This window comes from Cetorhinus maximus, chromosome 26 (assembly GCF_964194155.1).
Source record: "Cetorhinus maximus chromosome 26, sCetMax3.hap1.1, whole genome shotgun sequence".
Classification (NCBI taxonomy): domain Eukaryota; kingdom Metazoa; phylum Chordata; class Chondrichthyes; order Lamniformes; family Cetorhinidae; genus Cetorhinus; species Cetorhinus maximus.
The window spans coordinates 15,173,273-15,190,991 of record NC_135904.1 but is presented as its reverse complement, the minus strand read 5'-3'; the positions used below and the strand labels follow the sequence as shown (position 1 = coordinate 15,190,991).

The 17,719-nt window shown below is 44.8% G+C and overlaps 1 protein-coding gene across 1 annotated transcript; it reads left to right on the top strand.

The window, feature by feature from the left end:
- Positions 1–2,852: 2,852 nt before the first annotated feature.
- Positions 2,853–17,409, top strand: bloc1s6 (biogenesis of lysosomal organelles complex-1, subunit 6, pallidin). The gene is made up of 6 exons (XM_078530211.1): positions 2,853–3,031; positions 3,838–3,924; positions 5,814–5,958; positions 12,154–12,241; positions 14,687–14,773; positions 16,468–17,409. The coding sequence occupies exons 2-6, from the start codon at positions 3,870–3,872 to the stop codon at positions 16,585–16,587; spliced, it is 495 nt and encodes a 164-aa protein (XP_078386337.1). The 5' UTR covers positions 2,853–3,031; positions 3,838–3,869; the 3' UTR covers positions 16,588–17,409.
- Positions 17,410–17,719: the final 310 nt, after the last annotated feature.

Sequence of the window (17,719 nt, the reverse complement as noted above, 5' to 3'; positions counted from 1 at the left end):
TTGGGGGCTTGTGGTGAGTTTTAGTTTTTGGGGGCTCGGTCCTGCTTTTGAGCGATTGGGCTGTGTTTAGTGTCAGTTTTTGGGGTGGCCAGGGACTGGTTTGAGGGGCAGAGAGGTTATGATGGAGCTGTATAAAATATTACTCTCTGTCGGTGATCACAAGTGAGAGGGATGACGTGGGTATGGAAATCAGGCAGAAGGACTGGGATATAATTTTTAAAATTAGCATAGAAAGGGAGGAAGTTCTAAGTGGTCTGGCAGGCTTAAAAGTAGATAAATCTCCAGGCCTGGATGAAATGTATCCCAGGCTTATGAGTGAGGCAAGGGAGGAGATAGCAGGGGTGCTGGCAATAATTTTCAATACCTCCCTGGCCACAGGAGAGGTGCCAGAGGACTGGAGGACAGCCAATGTGGTACCATTATTCAAGAAGGGAAGAAGGGATAAACCAGGGAACTGCAGGCCAGTCAGTCTAACCTCAGTGGTGGGGAAACTATTGGAAGCAATTCTAAGGGACAGAATTAATCTACACTTGGAGAGGCAGGGATTAATCAAGGTCAGTCAGCATGGTTTTGTTAAGGGGAGGTCATGTCTGACCAATTTGAATGAATTTTTCGAAGAGGTGACCAGGTGTGTAGATGAGGGCAATGCATTTGACGTAGTCTATTTGGACTTCAGCAAGGCTTTTGATAAAGTCCTGCATGGGAGACTGATAACGAAGGATCCAACGCAATTTGGCAAATTGGATCCAGAATTGGCTGAATGGCAGGAAGCAGAGGGTGATGGTGAAGGGGTGTTTTTGTGACTGGATGCTGTGTCCAGCAGGATTCCACAGGGATCGGTGTTGGGTCCCTTGCTGTTTGTGGTATATATAAACAATTTAGACTTGAATGTAGGAGGGTTGATCAGTAAGTTAGCGGATGACACCAAAATGAATGGGGTGGTAAATAGTAAGGAGGATAGCCTTAGATTACAGGAGGATATAGACAAGCAGGTCAGATTGGATGATCAGTGGCAAATGGAATTTAATCCGGATAAGTGTGAGGAGATGGCAACACAAACAAAGCACAGGAATACACGATGAATGGTAGGACCCTGGGAAGTACCGAGGATCAGAAGGACCTTGGTGTGCATGTCCACCGGTCCCTTAAGGTAGCGGGACAGGTAGATAAGGTGGTTGAGAAGGCATATGGGATACTTGCCTTTATTAGCCGAGGCATAGAATATAAGAGCAGGGAGGTTATGCTGGAACTGTATAAAACGCTGGTTAAGCCACAGTTAAGAGTATTGCGTGCAGTTCTGGAATCCACATTATAGGAAGGATGTGATTGCACTAGAGAGAGCGCAGAGGAGATTTACCAGGATGTTGCCTGGGCTGGAGAGTTTTAGTTATGAGGAGAGCTTGGATAGGATGGGGTTATTTTTCATGGAGCAGAGGAGATTGAGGGGGTCATGATTGAGGTGTATAAAATTATGAGGGGCATAGATTTCCCCTTGGTGGAGGAATCAATAACCAGGGGGCATAGATTTGAGGTTTAGAAGTAATTTGAGAAAAACAAATTTCACCCAGAGGGTGGAGGGTATCTGGAACCCACTGCCTGAAAGGCAGGAACCTTCATAACATTTAAGAAGTATTTAAATGAACATTTGAAATGCCATAGGAAACAGGGCTACGGGGCCAAGAGCTAGAAATTGGGATTAGAGTAGAGAGGGGCTCAATGACCGGTGTGGACACAATGGGCTAAAGGGCCTCTTTCTGTGCTGTAAAGTCTATGACAATCTGGCTCCCTGGGGGTTCGTGTCAGTTTTAGAGCCCAGGTTGGGTTTTGAGGATTTGGGGGCGTTCAAGGAGGATTTGAGGTGTTTGGTGGGTCCAAGGGTGGATTTGCAGGTTTTGAAGGTTCAAGGATACGGGGTCAGGTTTTTGGGGTTCAGGGGCTGTGTTTGGGTGTCTGTGGGGGGTGTTCAAGGTTTGGGATTAGATTTTGGGGTGCTCAGGGGAAGGTTTTTGGGTTCAGGTTGGGGCTCTGGAGGAAGTTCAGGGTCCGGTTCAGGTTTGGGGAATTTGGAACAGATTTTGCTCGGGGCCCAGGGATACGGCCTGTGGATGGGCCTGGGGTTTGGGGCCAGGGTTTGGGTTTAGGGTTTCGGGCTGTGGTTCCGGGGTTTGGGGATTCGGTACCCGGGGGTTGGATTTAGGGGGTTCGGGCCCCGGGGTTTGTGTTTAGGGGGTTTGGGCCCCAGGGGTTTAGGGGGTTCGGGGCCCAGGGGGTTTGGGTTTAGGGGGTTTGGGGGTTCAGGTCCCGGGGGTTTGGGTTTAGGGGGTTCGGGGCCCGGGGTTTGGGTTTAGGGGGTTCTGGGCCCGGGGTTTGGGTTTAGGGGGTTCGGGGCCCGGGGTTTGGGTTTAGGGGGTTCGGGGCCCGGGGTTTGGGTTTAGGGGGTTCGGGGCCCGGGGATTTGGGGGTTCGGGGCCCGGGGTTTGGGTTTAGGGGGTTCGGGGCCCGGGGTTTGGGTTTAGGGGGTTCGGGACCCGGGGATTTGGGGGTTCGGGGCCCGGGGTTTGGGTTTAGGGGGTTCGGGGCCCGGGGATTTGGGGGTTCGGGGCCCGGGGTTTGGGTTTAGGGGGTTCGGGGCCCGGGGTTTGGGTTTAGGGGGTTCGGGGCCCGGGGATTTGGGGGTTCGGGGCCCGGGGTTTGGGTTTAGGGGGTTCGGGGCCCGGGGTTTGGGTTTAGGGGGTTCGGGACCCGGGGATTTGGGGGTTCGGGGCCCGGGGCAGGGGTTGGGGTTGGGGTTCGGGGGCGGGCGGGAGCGGGAATTCGGGGTTCAGGCCCTGCGGAAGGGCAGGGTTGAGGAGCCGGAGCCGGGGTCGGGGTGAGGCCGGTCTCGGGGGCTGGGGCTGGGCCTGCGGAAGGGCCGGGCTCCGCGCTCGGGGAGCCGCCGCCTCTCTGCAGTTCCGGGGGAGGGAGATCGGGATTCTCGCACCGGCCGGATCGCGAAGCTGGGACCGGGAGCCGGGAGTCGGGGCTGCGGCAGGTACCCTGGCCCCCGGGGGGGCGCGGGGGATCGGGCCGGGCCGACACCGGGGCCTCGGCGGCTCCGCAGGCCGCAGCCTCGGCCTTTCCTGGAGCTGGATGGGGGGCTCGGGCTGTCCCTCCCGGGATCATCACCCGGTGCCGGGGCTTCTGTTGTTGCAGAGAAACAACAGCTGCATTTATATAGCGCCCTGAATGCAGGCGCTTCACAGGAACATTAAACAAAAAAAATATATATAAACCCAGAGACCAGAAGAAGCAAAGCTCAGCCGGACAGGGAGAGAATCCCAGAGTCTCAGCTCCGGGACATCAGGTGGGAGCCATGGAAAGGCCGGGATGAAGGGGACCTCGGTGATGGGACTGGAGAGGGAGACAAGGCCCTGGAGGAATTGAGGAGCATTTGCTTGACCAGGGAGCCAATGTAGGTCAGTGAAGACAAGGGGGGGACAGACAGAGCTTTGGATCATCTCAAGTCTACAGAAGGTGGGATATGGGAGAGCAGCCAGGCAGGCGCTGGAATAGTCCAGTTCCCCACAAACAAAGGCACCAGATGAGGGTTTCAGCAGTAGATGAGCTGAGACAGGGGCAGTGTTAAGGATGCAGAAGTTGGCGGTCTCCAAGTGATGGCCTGAGTATGTGGTCAGCTGTGACACCAAGGCTGTGAATTGTCTGGTTTAGTTTCAGACGGTTGCTAGGGAGTGGGAGAGGCCGTATAAATTGTAGGAATTGGGAAAGAATTTGCAACAGGTGGAATAGCCGTTGAGCCCAGTTTCTGTTCACTCACTCTTTGTTTCACTATCGGTTTAGCAAAAAGCAGCAAGTTTCAGACTGAGGAAGCCATGGAGCCAGGGGAAACCAATCCACATACATCTCCACAAGTCGATCAATCAGCAGGTAAGATTAACAGTTTGGTCCTTGATGCATCAAGCAAGATGTGCCAAATGTCCTCATCAGTTTCGAGTATAATCTCTCATCTCTCTGCTCCCCAGGTTTACCTAGGCCATGGGAATGGTTAATGTGCCCTCTTCCTTGGGGAGATTGGGAAATTCAGACAGAATCTCCCTGGGCAGCTGATGTTTGTTTTCTTGGGGGAAAGGGTGAGGGTGATGTCTAGAATTCAGAGCAGTAAGATGAAGGTGGAACATGGGAGAAAATTCCTACTGAGATGGGAGCCCAGTGCATCCAATATCCATCTTGGTTACTTGGTTTGTGCCCTGGATTGAGGCTGATATGTGGACTGATACCGACTGAAGTCAGCACTGGTGCAGTGTAGCTGATACTTCAATCATTGTTGTAAGATTATTGTAATAAAAGTTATACAAACGTGTTTCTTGACTGTTTTATCTCCATTTTGTGACACTCTTAGTGAGTATTATGGGGATATGTATGCAGTGTAAGGTGTTTCATTCAAATATTATTGCAAATAATTTACAAAGGTTGGTATCTGTTTGGGGAAGGTAGATACTGAGGTTATATGGGGCAAGTGGTTTTTGCTTTAATATTTAGATTTGCAATATGTTTATTAGTGAACTGTACAAGTTAAATAAAGGCTGTAAACAGACTGTGCACAGATGTGGGCTATGACCTGTCAGATTCACATCACAGAATGGGTTAGATTACAGCCCTGCTACTGCTCATTGACACACCTTGTTGGTGTCTGTGTTCCCCACTCCTGTCATTTCCCTGCTGGTGTCAGATGACGCAAACTCGTGGCATATTATCTAGCACAATATTCATGAAAGGGATGTATGTGTGTCTCCCTCCCTCTTGTTCTTTCTCTTTCCCCCCCACCCCCCAATCCCTGTCTGTCTTTTTCACACCTGCTCTTGCTCCTCTCCCCTTAGGCACAGTCTCCCTCTCTTTTTTTCTTTATTTCTAAGCAACTTACTGTGCCTGAGGAATAATCCAGTAAAATTGCTAATAGAATGTTCCAGTGCACAGTAACCAGTATTCCTGAATGATTGGGCAGTGCATGAATCTTCCAGTTTTCCCAGCTAGAGACAGGCACATTTCAATCTGCTGACCTTTTTGTGCAAATTGAAGTTTTAACATGTTGTCACAGGGGAGAGCATCAAGCCGGTCCAGTGTGTTACCGGACACCGCCAAACTCTTGGATAGTGGCTGGTTGTATAATTGCCAGGTGGGTCACATGGTTGACATGTAAAAGGTCATCGTGCTTTGCTCCTCTTCATGGTCAAACTTTTGAATTTCCTATTTGCAAAGTGTCCACTGAGAGAGGCCTCACAGTGAGAGGAATACTGTAGAATTGGTCGATAGTGGCAGTATAGACATCTTAAAAACTTGAAACAGTAAAGAAAGGTACATTAAAAAAAGAACACGAGAAAGGCACCATTATTGGTCTTGGGTCCAAATCTAATCCAGTTGACAAACTGATTGATTCAAAGTCTCCGATCTTTGAATTCCTGAGTGAAATAATTTGGAGTCATTCTCCAATCAGTTGTAAGGGGGTGGGCATGTTTGTCTCATTGAGGATAGATTGGCTCAGAGGAGAGAGAGCTTTACTTTGCCTCATCTGGAAATGCTTGGCACTGATACAAAGTTCTAAAACTGTAAAGGTTGTTTCTCCCCCCCGCCCCTCTTTAAGTACATTACAATTAACTTAAAACATTAAAAAATATAGAAATACATTCTTCATCCCAAACAAGAAAGGACATTTGTTTAGAGATTTGTGTGGTGCATGAATTGATGATTGTGATATTCAAATTCTCAATGATAGTCTCATAACTTTAATGATCTCCTATTTTTTTGTTCCTATGGTTCAGATCTCAATGAACCCAGAATGGATTGCGAGAGTCCTGATGAGTTAATCCTTCTGAATCAGGCAACTGTGGAGAAATTAACAGAGGGACTGATCTCTCACTACCTCCCTGACCTACAGCAATCGAAAACTGCCCTCCAGGAACTGACGTATGTTTCTAGAAGTGTTTACCTTTGATTAATTATTGACTGTTTCTCATTATGTGTTGAGCAAATGTTACTGTACATGAGCTCAGCTATGAACTAAGCGGCAATCTGGTGTAGTGACAAAATGTTAAACTGGAAGTGCACAGCTGGTATGGTTATGTGTATGTGTTATCCTGGTACCTCCAACTTCCAGTTACCTGTCACCAATTATCCGAACTCATTTCATTTGAATAAGTCTGTATTTAAATGAGCAAGATATTATATTGAGACAAAATCATTAGAATAAAATTATGGAAGACATTAATCTAGGTATTTTTTTTAATATATAAAAGATCCTCATTCGACTGGGAATGATGAATCTGCAAGGCTTATCAGAAAGGTGAAAGACACAGACTTGCTTCTTCCAATGGCCTGACAGTTACAGTTCTCCACAGCAGTGTTCCCACAAAAAATACAAACCACCTCCAGAATAAAACCTCTGCACATGTACAGGGTTAAACTGCTCTTTTAGCTTCCTGGAGCGTCTCGAGATATTCTCAAGAGGACTCACCCCAGTATAATGCCGATCTCTACCTTCCTCCTGGTTGCTGTTCCCACATTCTCTTTGCTAGTTACAGCTGAGAATCCCCCTGTCAGAGGAGGATACCTGGAGCAGTGAGCAAACAAGGGCACTGAGGCAAAGGTTGTATAAATGGAGAGAGGCTATACTGAACAGGTTAGGAGTTGTGACATTAGGGAGCAAAAGGAGGTACGCACAGCTGTAAGAATAAGACAGCAGAGAAGTTAAAGGGCAGACGTGGGATTGAAGGAGTGTCTAAGGGGGAGTGTCGAGGGGAGGGGAAGTCTCAGAAGGGGGGTAGTATCGGAGGTGTTAATTCCAATAATCGTATGTCGAGGAAGAATGAGTCTGAAGTTAGCCTGAACTTTAAAACAGGTTTATTTCCAAGATAGCAAAGTCACAGACTCTCCCAGTTCCTCCCAGACGCTCAGTGAACTGGTTTATGATAATCCATAATCCTTCCCCAAAAGCATTTCATTGCAACACATTCGACATGAACAGATTCTGTTTTTTAAAGAAAAAAACAAGTGAATTTCCTTTTCAGAGAAATAAAACAAAAAACTGAAGATAGAAAAATAAGTCCCCCATTTCCCAAAAAAATCACATCCTGAGTCTTCCTTTTTTGAATACCTCCCAGCAATTTTTCACTACAAGCAGTCTTTTTGGTGAAACAGTTTGATAACTGATGACTTGTATCAACTCACTGGAGCTCAGATTTCCTTTCTCTCCACCATTTGTTTTAGACTTACAATATTAATTCGTAATCTTCTTTCACTTACCATTCTTTGTGGAGTGTATGTTATCCCAAAGTGAGTGATTGTCAGTATAACACTGTACTGGGACATTTCCTTCATCATTTACCCCATTTAGTATTTTCCCTAACGTTTTAGATAAAGAGAATGCCATGTCAGCCACTTGTCACTAATCCAAGTGTCTCTGCAGCCAGGATGCTCTTTACTCCCCACCTTATTTTCTTGGTTTCCCAAGTCAAGGGACAACACTTCCCATTTTCAATCACAAGAAATATTATAAAACCACTGCACTTAAAGCCCATCAACAAGGTTTGAGAGAGAGAGAGGCGTCACTGAACACAATCAATTTTATATTCTTAGAATCACCCAAAGATGGAAACTGGAGTACACATTTCTCCATCTTTAACTTTAATGTTTTGTTTCCTTGCAAGATATCCAGAACCTTGGGATGTTTCATTATAATACTTAGTTCAAAAACATCAAAACTTACATCCAGCCTCATCTGTGCACCCAGCCAGTTTAATTGCCTAACCAGACTCCACAGCTCCTCAGTCTCATCCTTGGAAGCATCAGCATGTTTTTGTGAAGGCCTAACCTGACTGACTAATAGGACTAACACTTTCTGCACACTGGTGCCAAGTAACCTCAGACCCATACTGTTTTATTTCTAATCCAATATATTTAAAGGCCCCATTAGCCCAACTCCCAACCTTGAAGTCTGTCCTAATCTTGTCAATAACCATTTTGAAATTCACTACTGCCCTACCCCCCCCCCGCCCCAACAGGAAGTCATCAACGTGCATCAAAGTGCCTGCCAGTTTCCAGCCATGGTACCAGTAAAACATGGCAGGATCTGCCTTCAGTTGGCAAAAACCCAGTTTTAACAACATTGTGGTACTTTTCAGTTCGATCACTCTAGAAGCATCATTTAAACCATATACACACACATTCAATTTCCAAAGCTTCCCCTCTGCCTGCCCCTTAGGAGGTTTGAGAAACACTTCCGTCTGGAGGTGATCCCCTGCAGAAATGCTGCTTTGATATCCATCGACTTCCACTCTCAGAAACATCACCAAAAGGGCCATAAAAATTTACAAAATTACCTTCTCTGCTGTGGGCGAGTCCACTCTGATTTCTGTTAGGCACTCTTCAAATCCCCAGGCCACTAACCTAGCTTTGGCCTTAAGTTCCATCTGGTAGGACCTTTTCCATGCAGACCCACCTATGTGATAATGCTGGCTGACCCCTATTCAGGGAATTCTGAATACACAATAAACTCCCTCCAACTGTCTAACTCTGTCCGTTTAGCCTCGCGTATTGCTTTCTCCCCTCATTTGTCAGCTGTTACAAAACCCTCTTGGTCTCCTGGGGACTTCTGCTTCTGCTTCTTTATTGTAATAATTCCTCCACTCTACTATGTCATCTAGTCAGGATGCGACCCCTAGTTGCCTGTTTAAGTCTTTGTGCTCCTACTGTCTGCATACCCGGTCAGAGGCCCTATCACTATACGTGAATGTTTCCTCACCCAGGATTCATCACCTGAACCATTACTGCAACTTGGGCTATGCTTCCTTATTTTCCATTCTCATACTCCATTTTCCCAGTCCATGGCCTTCACTGCTTGTCCATCATCCAGGACATTCAACCAATTCTTATATTTTCCAATAGATTTTCCTGCCCGCCCCATTATTGTTGCATCCCTCCAGTTATCTGATCCTTCTGGACAATACAATACCCGGGAACCCGCATTGGGCAGTTGACCTCTGGACAAAATAGCCCCTTCCTGTTTATCACAATCTGATTTTCCACTGATATCTAACTCCTGATCTGTTATATCTTGTCCCTCTGGCTCTACCCTACCAAATATAGGAGTATGTGATACACGTGGTGCTTCGTCATCTTCTACCACATTGGAATGAATTATGAATTCGCAAATACTGACAATGACCCCAGAAGAATGGGCTTTCATTGTCTGATTCCCATGTTGAATCATAAGTCTTCCCTTCACATCCTATAACTTTCCATTCCCTTTGCCCCTCTCTCTCAATGAGCCAGATCAACCTGAACTAAATTCTACCTCAGGACAGTTTTATGCGGTGTTGCAATGCCCTCCTAATTCTTTCGGAAACCTCTTTCCTGCCTGCATGCAACGTATTCAAGTGGCAGAAAAAAACCCCAGAGCTAATGGTAAGAGCAGGGGGAGCGTCTGATAGCACTGAAGGCAACTTTGGATTCCTCCTGTACACCAAAGGGTACTGACTATAACCCCCAGCCATTTGTAAAGAATTCTTTGCTTGTACTGTCCATGCCAACACCATTTGTAATCTGCAATCCGTTGTTCAGCCAGTATCTTATGCAACATGTCGTCTATCGCCGCACGATTCCTCTCGGACAAACCATTGCTGAACAGGCTCTCAGCTGCAGTCTGTGTAACTTTGCTGTTCAAATTTTCACACATCCTGAAACTCCTCATTTGCAAATTTCCCTCCATTATCTGTCAAGAATTTTGTTGGTGTTCCCAATCTATTACCCACCCATTTCTCCCTGGCCTTGAATCGACAATGGTCTGTTTGTGCTTACCATGTATTACCATAGATAGGCTAAACTTGGTCACCATACCTACAAAGTGTAGCAACAACAAAAAAAAACCCGATCCTTGTCCCATACTTTTAAGTCCACCACCACTACACCATTAAATTTCCTGGCCCATGGTAGACTCACAGCAGGGTGTGGCGATGTCTTTCGATATTTAAACACAAATGTCACATTGAGCTGTGACTTGCTCAGTAAAGGTTGTCGTATTTGTTGTCAACCATTCCAGCTTCCCACGGTAGAGTTTTCCGTTTTTGTGGCGCTGGATGTGCAATTTGGCTATGCAACTTCCAAATAATCATCTTCGTTTCCACCAAACTTTTATCCCCAGAAGTTAACAAGACTGCTTGAACTCTTCGAGCAATATCTTAATGGCAGGCAGTAATAGCCCGACCGAGTAAAACAGAAATCCACTGTTTTCCCGAACACAATCGCTCTGTCATTCTCCTTGTCTAGCTTTATTTGAGCTATTCCCCCACCCCCCCCAATCGAAAATCTGCTCAACTATAGAGGTATCTTGCTAGAGACCACATTAGTACTGATGAAGAGACTGATTCCAGCTATCTTGCAAGGGAGGACTAATTTTTTTGGAAGACGTTAGCATATTATCATCCCCAAACTTGAAGCAGATGTAGTTTCCATACTCCTCAGCCTTCCACTGATCTGCCTCAGAGAGACTCCAGATAGCAGTTAAGCCAATCCACCCACATGCTGTGGAAGAGTAATCACTATATAAACTGCACAGTTGAATGAATCAGCTATCAAAATACTCAACCGGATTCAAACTCCCAGTGACCAACACAATTCCTTCATGATAGTCACCATCACCATTTTCAGTCTCGTGCGTTAGTTCAAAAACGTGATTGTTTCACTGAGGGAAGTTCATTGCGTAATGATATTTAGAATCACGCCAATAACACTGATTAACCGTTCCCCGTGGATTTCTCATGTTCAAGCACCTCCAGTCACTGTCCCAGACCCACTTTTTGTCTCTACTGTCAAATTGGATAAAAGTACAACCGCTTTCCGACCACTTATCAGCGAATCCCATCTTTGTACTAAAATCTGCATTTTATTAAAAATTGTTGATCTCAAAATTCTGCCACCATTGAATCTCAATCCTTTGTTTTACTGCAGAGTTGTCTGTATTTGATAGGAAAATAGCTGTAAATGACACAGTTTTCCCAAAAATATTTTAAGGGTAGCAGCCATTTGGTCTGGGAGAGAGTCTTTCCCATGAAATTGAACCCCTGTCAATACCAAAAGTCTATCGATATGAGAAATGCATGCACAATCAAATAACTTAAACGCCAATACAAACTCCAGGATTTCTAGATTAAGCTTTATCAAAGTCCATAATATATTCCTCCATGGATTGATCATCTGCTTTTTCCAATCTATCAAAGGTTGATTACGCTTCATACACTTCCAGAAAAGCATCGTTTTTATAAAACTGTAATAGAAGTGTCCAAATCATCCACATCCAATTCTAAAAACACCTTACTCCTAATCTTACTTTTTGCTGGTAATGCCAAAGCCATACCCTTGCTTCTTTCGGGGTAACAAAGTAACCCATGTCCACACCTCGACTTCATTTTCCCAATGCTGATATTGTTCAGTTGCCAAAAACAAAAATCAGCGGAGAGTCAGAACTGGAGATTTTGTGATGTCCCCCTGCCATTCTGTAACAGAGTTTATCAGCAGCAGTATGCCTCTTTTTTGGCTCTGAGGATAGAGACAAAAAGCTTCTTATTCAGTAACCAATTACCAAAGCTCATCATCCTCCGCTACCATGTTAATTCCAATAATCATATGTTGAGGAAGAATGAGTCTGAAGCTAGCCTGTACCTTAAAACAAGTTTACTTCCAACACAGCAAAGCCACAGAATCTCCCAATTCTTCCCAGACACTCAGAGCAAATTGGTGCATAAACTCTTAAAATGATTCCATAATCCTTCCCCAACTGGAAACAGCTGTGCTTAATGACTGTGCATGAAAAGCATGCATTTCATTGCAACACAAATTTAACATTAACGGAGGGTGTATGGATGGGATATTGCTTGCTGTAGATGCTGGGATATCCTGAATGATTTCTCCCAACTGCAGAGTTTGCTGTAGCAGTATGTCACCATTCCCACTCTGCACCTCCCAGTCTGTGAACAAAACCGCTAAAAGCAGCTGCTGAACTGTGGGGGCAGCACAGTTAGCTGTGGAACCATCAAAGCCTAAAATAGAACTGACAATAGTCATAGATTTTGTTACTGTTTAAATCAGTTTGTATTTCAATTATTTTAGACAGAATCAAGTGGTCCTATTGGATACCCTGGAGCAAGAGATTGCCAAGTTCCGGGAGTGTCACTTAGTGCTGGATATCAATGTGCTTGTAAGTACCATGCTGTACAGAGTGTGTAGGATAAACTTAGGTTGCAGCACAGAGGGACTGAGATTGCTCCATAATAACTGCCAGTGGTGTCATGGATGTTAACACTACGCTTCAGGAAGTGCTGAAAACTGCATGCATCCACGATGGCTTGTGTTGTATCCCTGGGAAGCGGTCAAGCTGCTGGACAAAAGACAGATCACTTGTATGTCCTAGCAGGCAATTGTGATGAGGCACGGTACGTTAAGTTGGTAGAGGCACTCTGTGTCGAGCATCAGATCAACCTGATTAAGGTTGATGACAACAAGAAACTTGGCACATGGGTAGGCCTGTGCAAGGGAAACTTCGCAAGGTTGTAGGCTGCAGTTGTGTTGTTGTCAAGGATAATGGCAAAGACTCACAAGCCAAGGATGTCGTTGACAACTATTTCAGAGGAAAGTAATATGTTTCATAAATAAAAACAAATAATAGAATCGTACAGCACAGCAAGAGGCCATTTTTCCCATTGTGTTTGTGCTGCCTCTGAAAGACCTATCCAACTACTAGTCCTCTTGCCTGCACTTTTCCCATAGATCTGCATAAACCACAATTGCAGAATTTGAAAGGCTTGTTAATGTTGCCGGAATCCCAGTGGGTGTCACTGCCTTGGACTGGGAAATAAACCAGCTTCCAGTGCAAACTGGATCTTCCTTGTCCATATCTCATTTACAAGCGGGGAAATGATTCATAGGGGAGGGGTTGGTCTGATAAAATATTTTACTGACTGTGAAATGGGAATTTTGGAGCTTTTGAATATAATTAGACTCTGGCATTTTAACTGATAAAACACAAAAAACTTCAATATTCTATATATATTCAATGTTTATATATATTCCATGTATAAATATATGTGGCTATGTTTTTTATTTATTTATTCACAACATGCGAGCTTCAGTGTCAAGACCAGCATTTGTTGCCCATCCCTAGTTGCCCTTGAGAAGGTGGTGGTGAGCTGCCTTCTTGAACCGCTGCAGTCCATGTGGTGTAGGTACACCCACAGTGCTGTTAGGAAGGGAGATCCAAGATGTTGACCCAGTGACAGTGCGGGAACGGTGATATATTTCCAGGTCAGGATGGTGAGTGGCTTGGAGGAGAACTTGCAAGTGGTGGTGTTCCATGTGTCTACTGCCCTTGTCCTTCTAGATGGTAGCAGTCATGGGTTTGGAAGGTGCTGCCTAAGCAGTCTTTGCGAGTTACTGCAGTGCATCTTGTAGATGGTACACACTGCTGCTACTGTGTGTCAGTGGTGGAGGGAGCAGATGCTGAATGTGGTGAATGGGATGCCAGCCAAGTGGACTGCTTTGTCCTGGATGGTGTTGAGTTCCTTGAGTGTTGTGGGAGCTACACTAATCCAAGCTAGTGGTGGGTATTTCATCACGCTCCAGACTTGTGCCTTGTAGATGGTGGACAGGCGCTGGGGAGTCAGGAGGTGAGTTACTCACCACAGGATTCCCAGCCTCTCACCTGCTCTTGTAGCCACAGTATGGCTAGTCCAGTTCAGTTTCCAGTCAGTGGTAACCCCCAGGATGTTGATGGCAGCAGATCTGTTCTTGTTCTAACCAGAGGTCAGAAGTTCAAATCCCAGCAAGGAAAAATATGAAACTGAATTTGATAAATCTGATAATTTACCCAAGAAAATTAATCCTGACGTCCTCAGATTATGATCTAGCCATTCATGAAGGACATGAGTGAGTGGGAGGGACAGATCCAGCTTAAAATTCTGCTGGAAGATATGCTGGTGTATTGCTGAAAAAAAAAACATGTCGAAGCTTTTCATCTTGCACTCATCAGGATATTCACAAGAATACCAATATAAGGGGAAAACAACAATTTATACTGTATGTGAAGAGAGTGCTGAATGGTTGGCAAGTGGTGTTGCCATGGAGAATACACCAGTGATGGTGACTGACAGTTAACTGCCAAGCATTGTTTGAAATTTAAACCAGGCAGCTTAACCCTGATTGGTCAAGGCATTGCTCTGAGGAATGAGTCAGCGAATGGCTGTCGCTTACTTTGTTTAGCTGAAACAGGCACAATATTTGTATATGTTCTTTTTGTCTGTGTATTAATACGTGTTGCATATACTAATACGCGGCCCTGTTCTTTGATAAATTGTTAAATGTGATGAGGTGGCTCCACATCCCCCAACGTGACTGTTTGGCTGTTGTCCTTAAAATAAATTATTAGAAACCAGAGAGATTGGGTCGTCTTAGTGGCAGCAATTGCCTATTGTTTTATTGTGTGAGATTCTGCTGTATCTTGACATATATTGTTCTCCTCATTTCTGTAATTTGAATCCTGGCAGGAATTGAAACTCATGGATTGTACAGTTATGTTAGTTAACATATTTTAGATGGAAACTTTTCTAAATATGGTTAATAGTAAGTTTTGTTCATTCTTTCCCTTTAGTTCACAGAAGCGAAATGTTATTACAATAAACTAGTTAACATTCGAAAGGAAATGGTAACATTGCATGAAAAGACAACTAAGCTAAAGGTGAGTGACAACAGTGACCCAACCCCCACTGGCGGGAAAGGTCACGCGGTTCCCCCCTGGAGAGTGTCATTTCCAACCCGCTGAATAACTCCTAGCTTTCTGTTCATTAACTAACTTTCTTCCGGGAGAAATGTTTGCGGAAGTGGATTTCAAGAAATGGTTTAAGCTGGAGTGAGGCTGCAAATGTTGTTCCGAGGCTCCTGAATCCACGTTGTCCTTGGTTGTTGTGTTTCTTCCCAGGTGATGTCCGCTTCCTTGTGGATCCTTTCTGCTAGCTTTTTCCCCATTTATTCTTGGCCATTTGTGCCCTTGTTTCAGTTGGCTGCCATCTCAGTGCAAGGAGTGATGGTTTAGAGTTTTGCATCTTCAGTGCATGGACTCACCGTGAGGAACCTTTATTTTGGGAGCGTTGATGGCTGACGCTTTGACATTTCCTTAATGATGTTGTTCGTCAGTTTACCCATTGAGGTGATTGTGAGCATATATCAACGCATCTGAGGGGGGAGTTTCTTGTTCAGAGGCTGGTATTGCAACGATGGGACCGACATGTGGGCCTGTGGATATTTGGATCTGCCATTCCAGTGTTGAGAATGACTTTCCATCTGAGACCAGCCCTACGGGCTCAGAAAAGAAACCTCGCCTTTGTTTAAGTAGAATTGCATGAAGTTATGCTGAGTCTGCACCCATTTAGGACTCTGCACTCTTTTTGCCCAGTTAGGGCAAGTGCTGGGCTGTAAAATGTTAGCAGATTTTAGGCTTTTTAGGCCTTGATTTAATTCCAGTTACAGTGCGTTGACATTACTGGTTCCTGCTACTTTTTTTTTAGCATTTGTGTTAAATATTTGAGTGACTAATTTCCAAGACTTTAGCAGATAAGGCAGGACGGTAAAAAGAGGAGATGTGAAAGGAAAGCATAGATATAACAGAATCAGAATGTTAGTTTGGATTATTTAGCAACAGGACTTCAATACACCAATTGTGTGTAAAATCCAGTGCGGCACAGAGGGATACTGCACTGTTCGAGGGTCAGTACTGAGGGAGTGCTGCACTGTCAGAGGGTCAGTATTGAGGGAGCGCTGCGCTGTCGGAGGGTCAGCACTGAAGGTGTGCTGCACTGTCGTAGGGTCAGTACTGAGGGAGTTTGACAACAAAGATCACCTCTGTCGGTGATTTATCCTCCCCTTGCCAGATGACCACAGCGTATATACTTAGCAATGTGCTGACCACACAACTATGGAGCAGATGACTAGTGCATAGGCCAACATGACCAGGACCCCCACGTTCCCCCCCACCGACAAATGGAATAGCTTCCCAATGGCACATCATTGCTGCGTTTTGTATTCCCTGATAGGTGATGTAACATCTGTGTTCGAGAACATCTCCATCCTGAGTTTGAAGTCCATCCTGACTTTCCTGATTATTTTATTCACTCAGTAATTTCTCATTCTTCTGAAGTGTACAACTTCCTTGATTTGGAAGTTTAGGCCCCTTTCTCTGGTTTCAGTTCTGTCCTGATCTTCAGCTAATGATTTAGGTCTGTTGAGAATCTATGGAAAGTGTGTAGCCCAGTATTTGTCCCTTTGCTTGTACCAATGTCAACTCAATCTCTCCTTCTGTGGGGAACGGCCTTTGCCCTTTTGTGACTTATTGTTAAACCTTTAAAACGTTCCTGTCTTTCACTTCATCATTTGCAGAGACGAGCTTTAAAGCTTCAGCAGCAGAGACGGAAGGATGAGTTAGAGCGAGAACAGCGGAGGGAGAAGGAGCTAGAGCGTGAACGACAACTCATTGCCAAGCCAGCGAAACTCTCCTAGCCCAGCTATCTTGTGGTTCCTTCCAATGACTTGGAGCAGGAAATTATGACGACTAATCTTTTGTTTGTTTCTATATTATGATTAATTCGAAATAGAGATTGTATAAAATTGAAACACTTTATGTAAAGTGGAGGTTTACAGTTGGATTTTCATTGGAGTTGCTAAGTAACCTTTTCATACAATGTCATTGTAACCTACCTTCCTGCTGTGGAATGTGAAACTGCCTCTTCAGGTTTTTTTGGAGCACTAGTGCTATCCTGTCACAAGATGCCAGAAAAGTATTTCTCCAGGCTACTTATTTTCTTAAATAGTGCAATCCCTGAAATGATTATCAACTGAAATTCTATGTTCATCCCACGTGAGTTAAGAGCTCACTCGGTGCACAGAGTCTCCTTGACTCACACCGGTTGAAATTGAAACCGATGATTGAAGCCTGGGCAAATTTGCTGTTTGTACGTTGACTGTAAGTGGTGATTCTGTGGATGAGCCTGTTACAGCTTCACAGTCTCCCAGGAGATCAGCGTGACTTTCTAGAAAATGTAATGCAGCATGAGAATATTTAAAATAGAAAATTAAATTTGGGAATGTGTTCAGGTGTTTCTCTTTGGAAGTTTTTGTTCTTTGTTAACATCAGTTCTGTTTTTAGATTTATGCTGGTGATCCACTGAATACATTCTGAGATCCTGCGTGTGGATGTATGTCAATATGAAGGCTGTGGTCATTATTAGCAACAATTTGGACAAATAGTTTCACATTGAGTTATGTACTCTGGACATTGTCACAACTTCCTGCAAACCAATAAAATTGTAACTTCTCACTCCATTTCTGTGCGTTTGGCTTTTAATTATTACATAGGATATACAACACAAACAGGCCATTTGGCCCAACCAGTCCATGTTGGTGTTTATGCTCCACTAGATCTTCCTCCCATCTTTCCTCATCTAAATCTATCATCCTAACCATCCATTCCTTTCTCCCTCGTATGTTTGTCTAGCCTCCCCTTAAACAAACACATCTATACTGTTCACTTCAACCACTCCCCATGATGGTGAGTTCCACGTTCTCACCACTCTCTGGGTAAAGACGTTTCCTCTGAATTCCCCACTGGAATTCTTGGTGACTATCTTATATT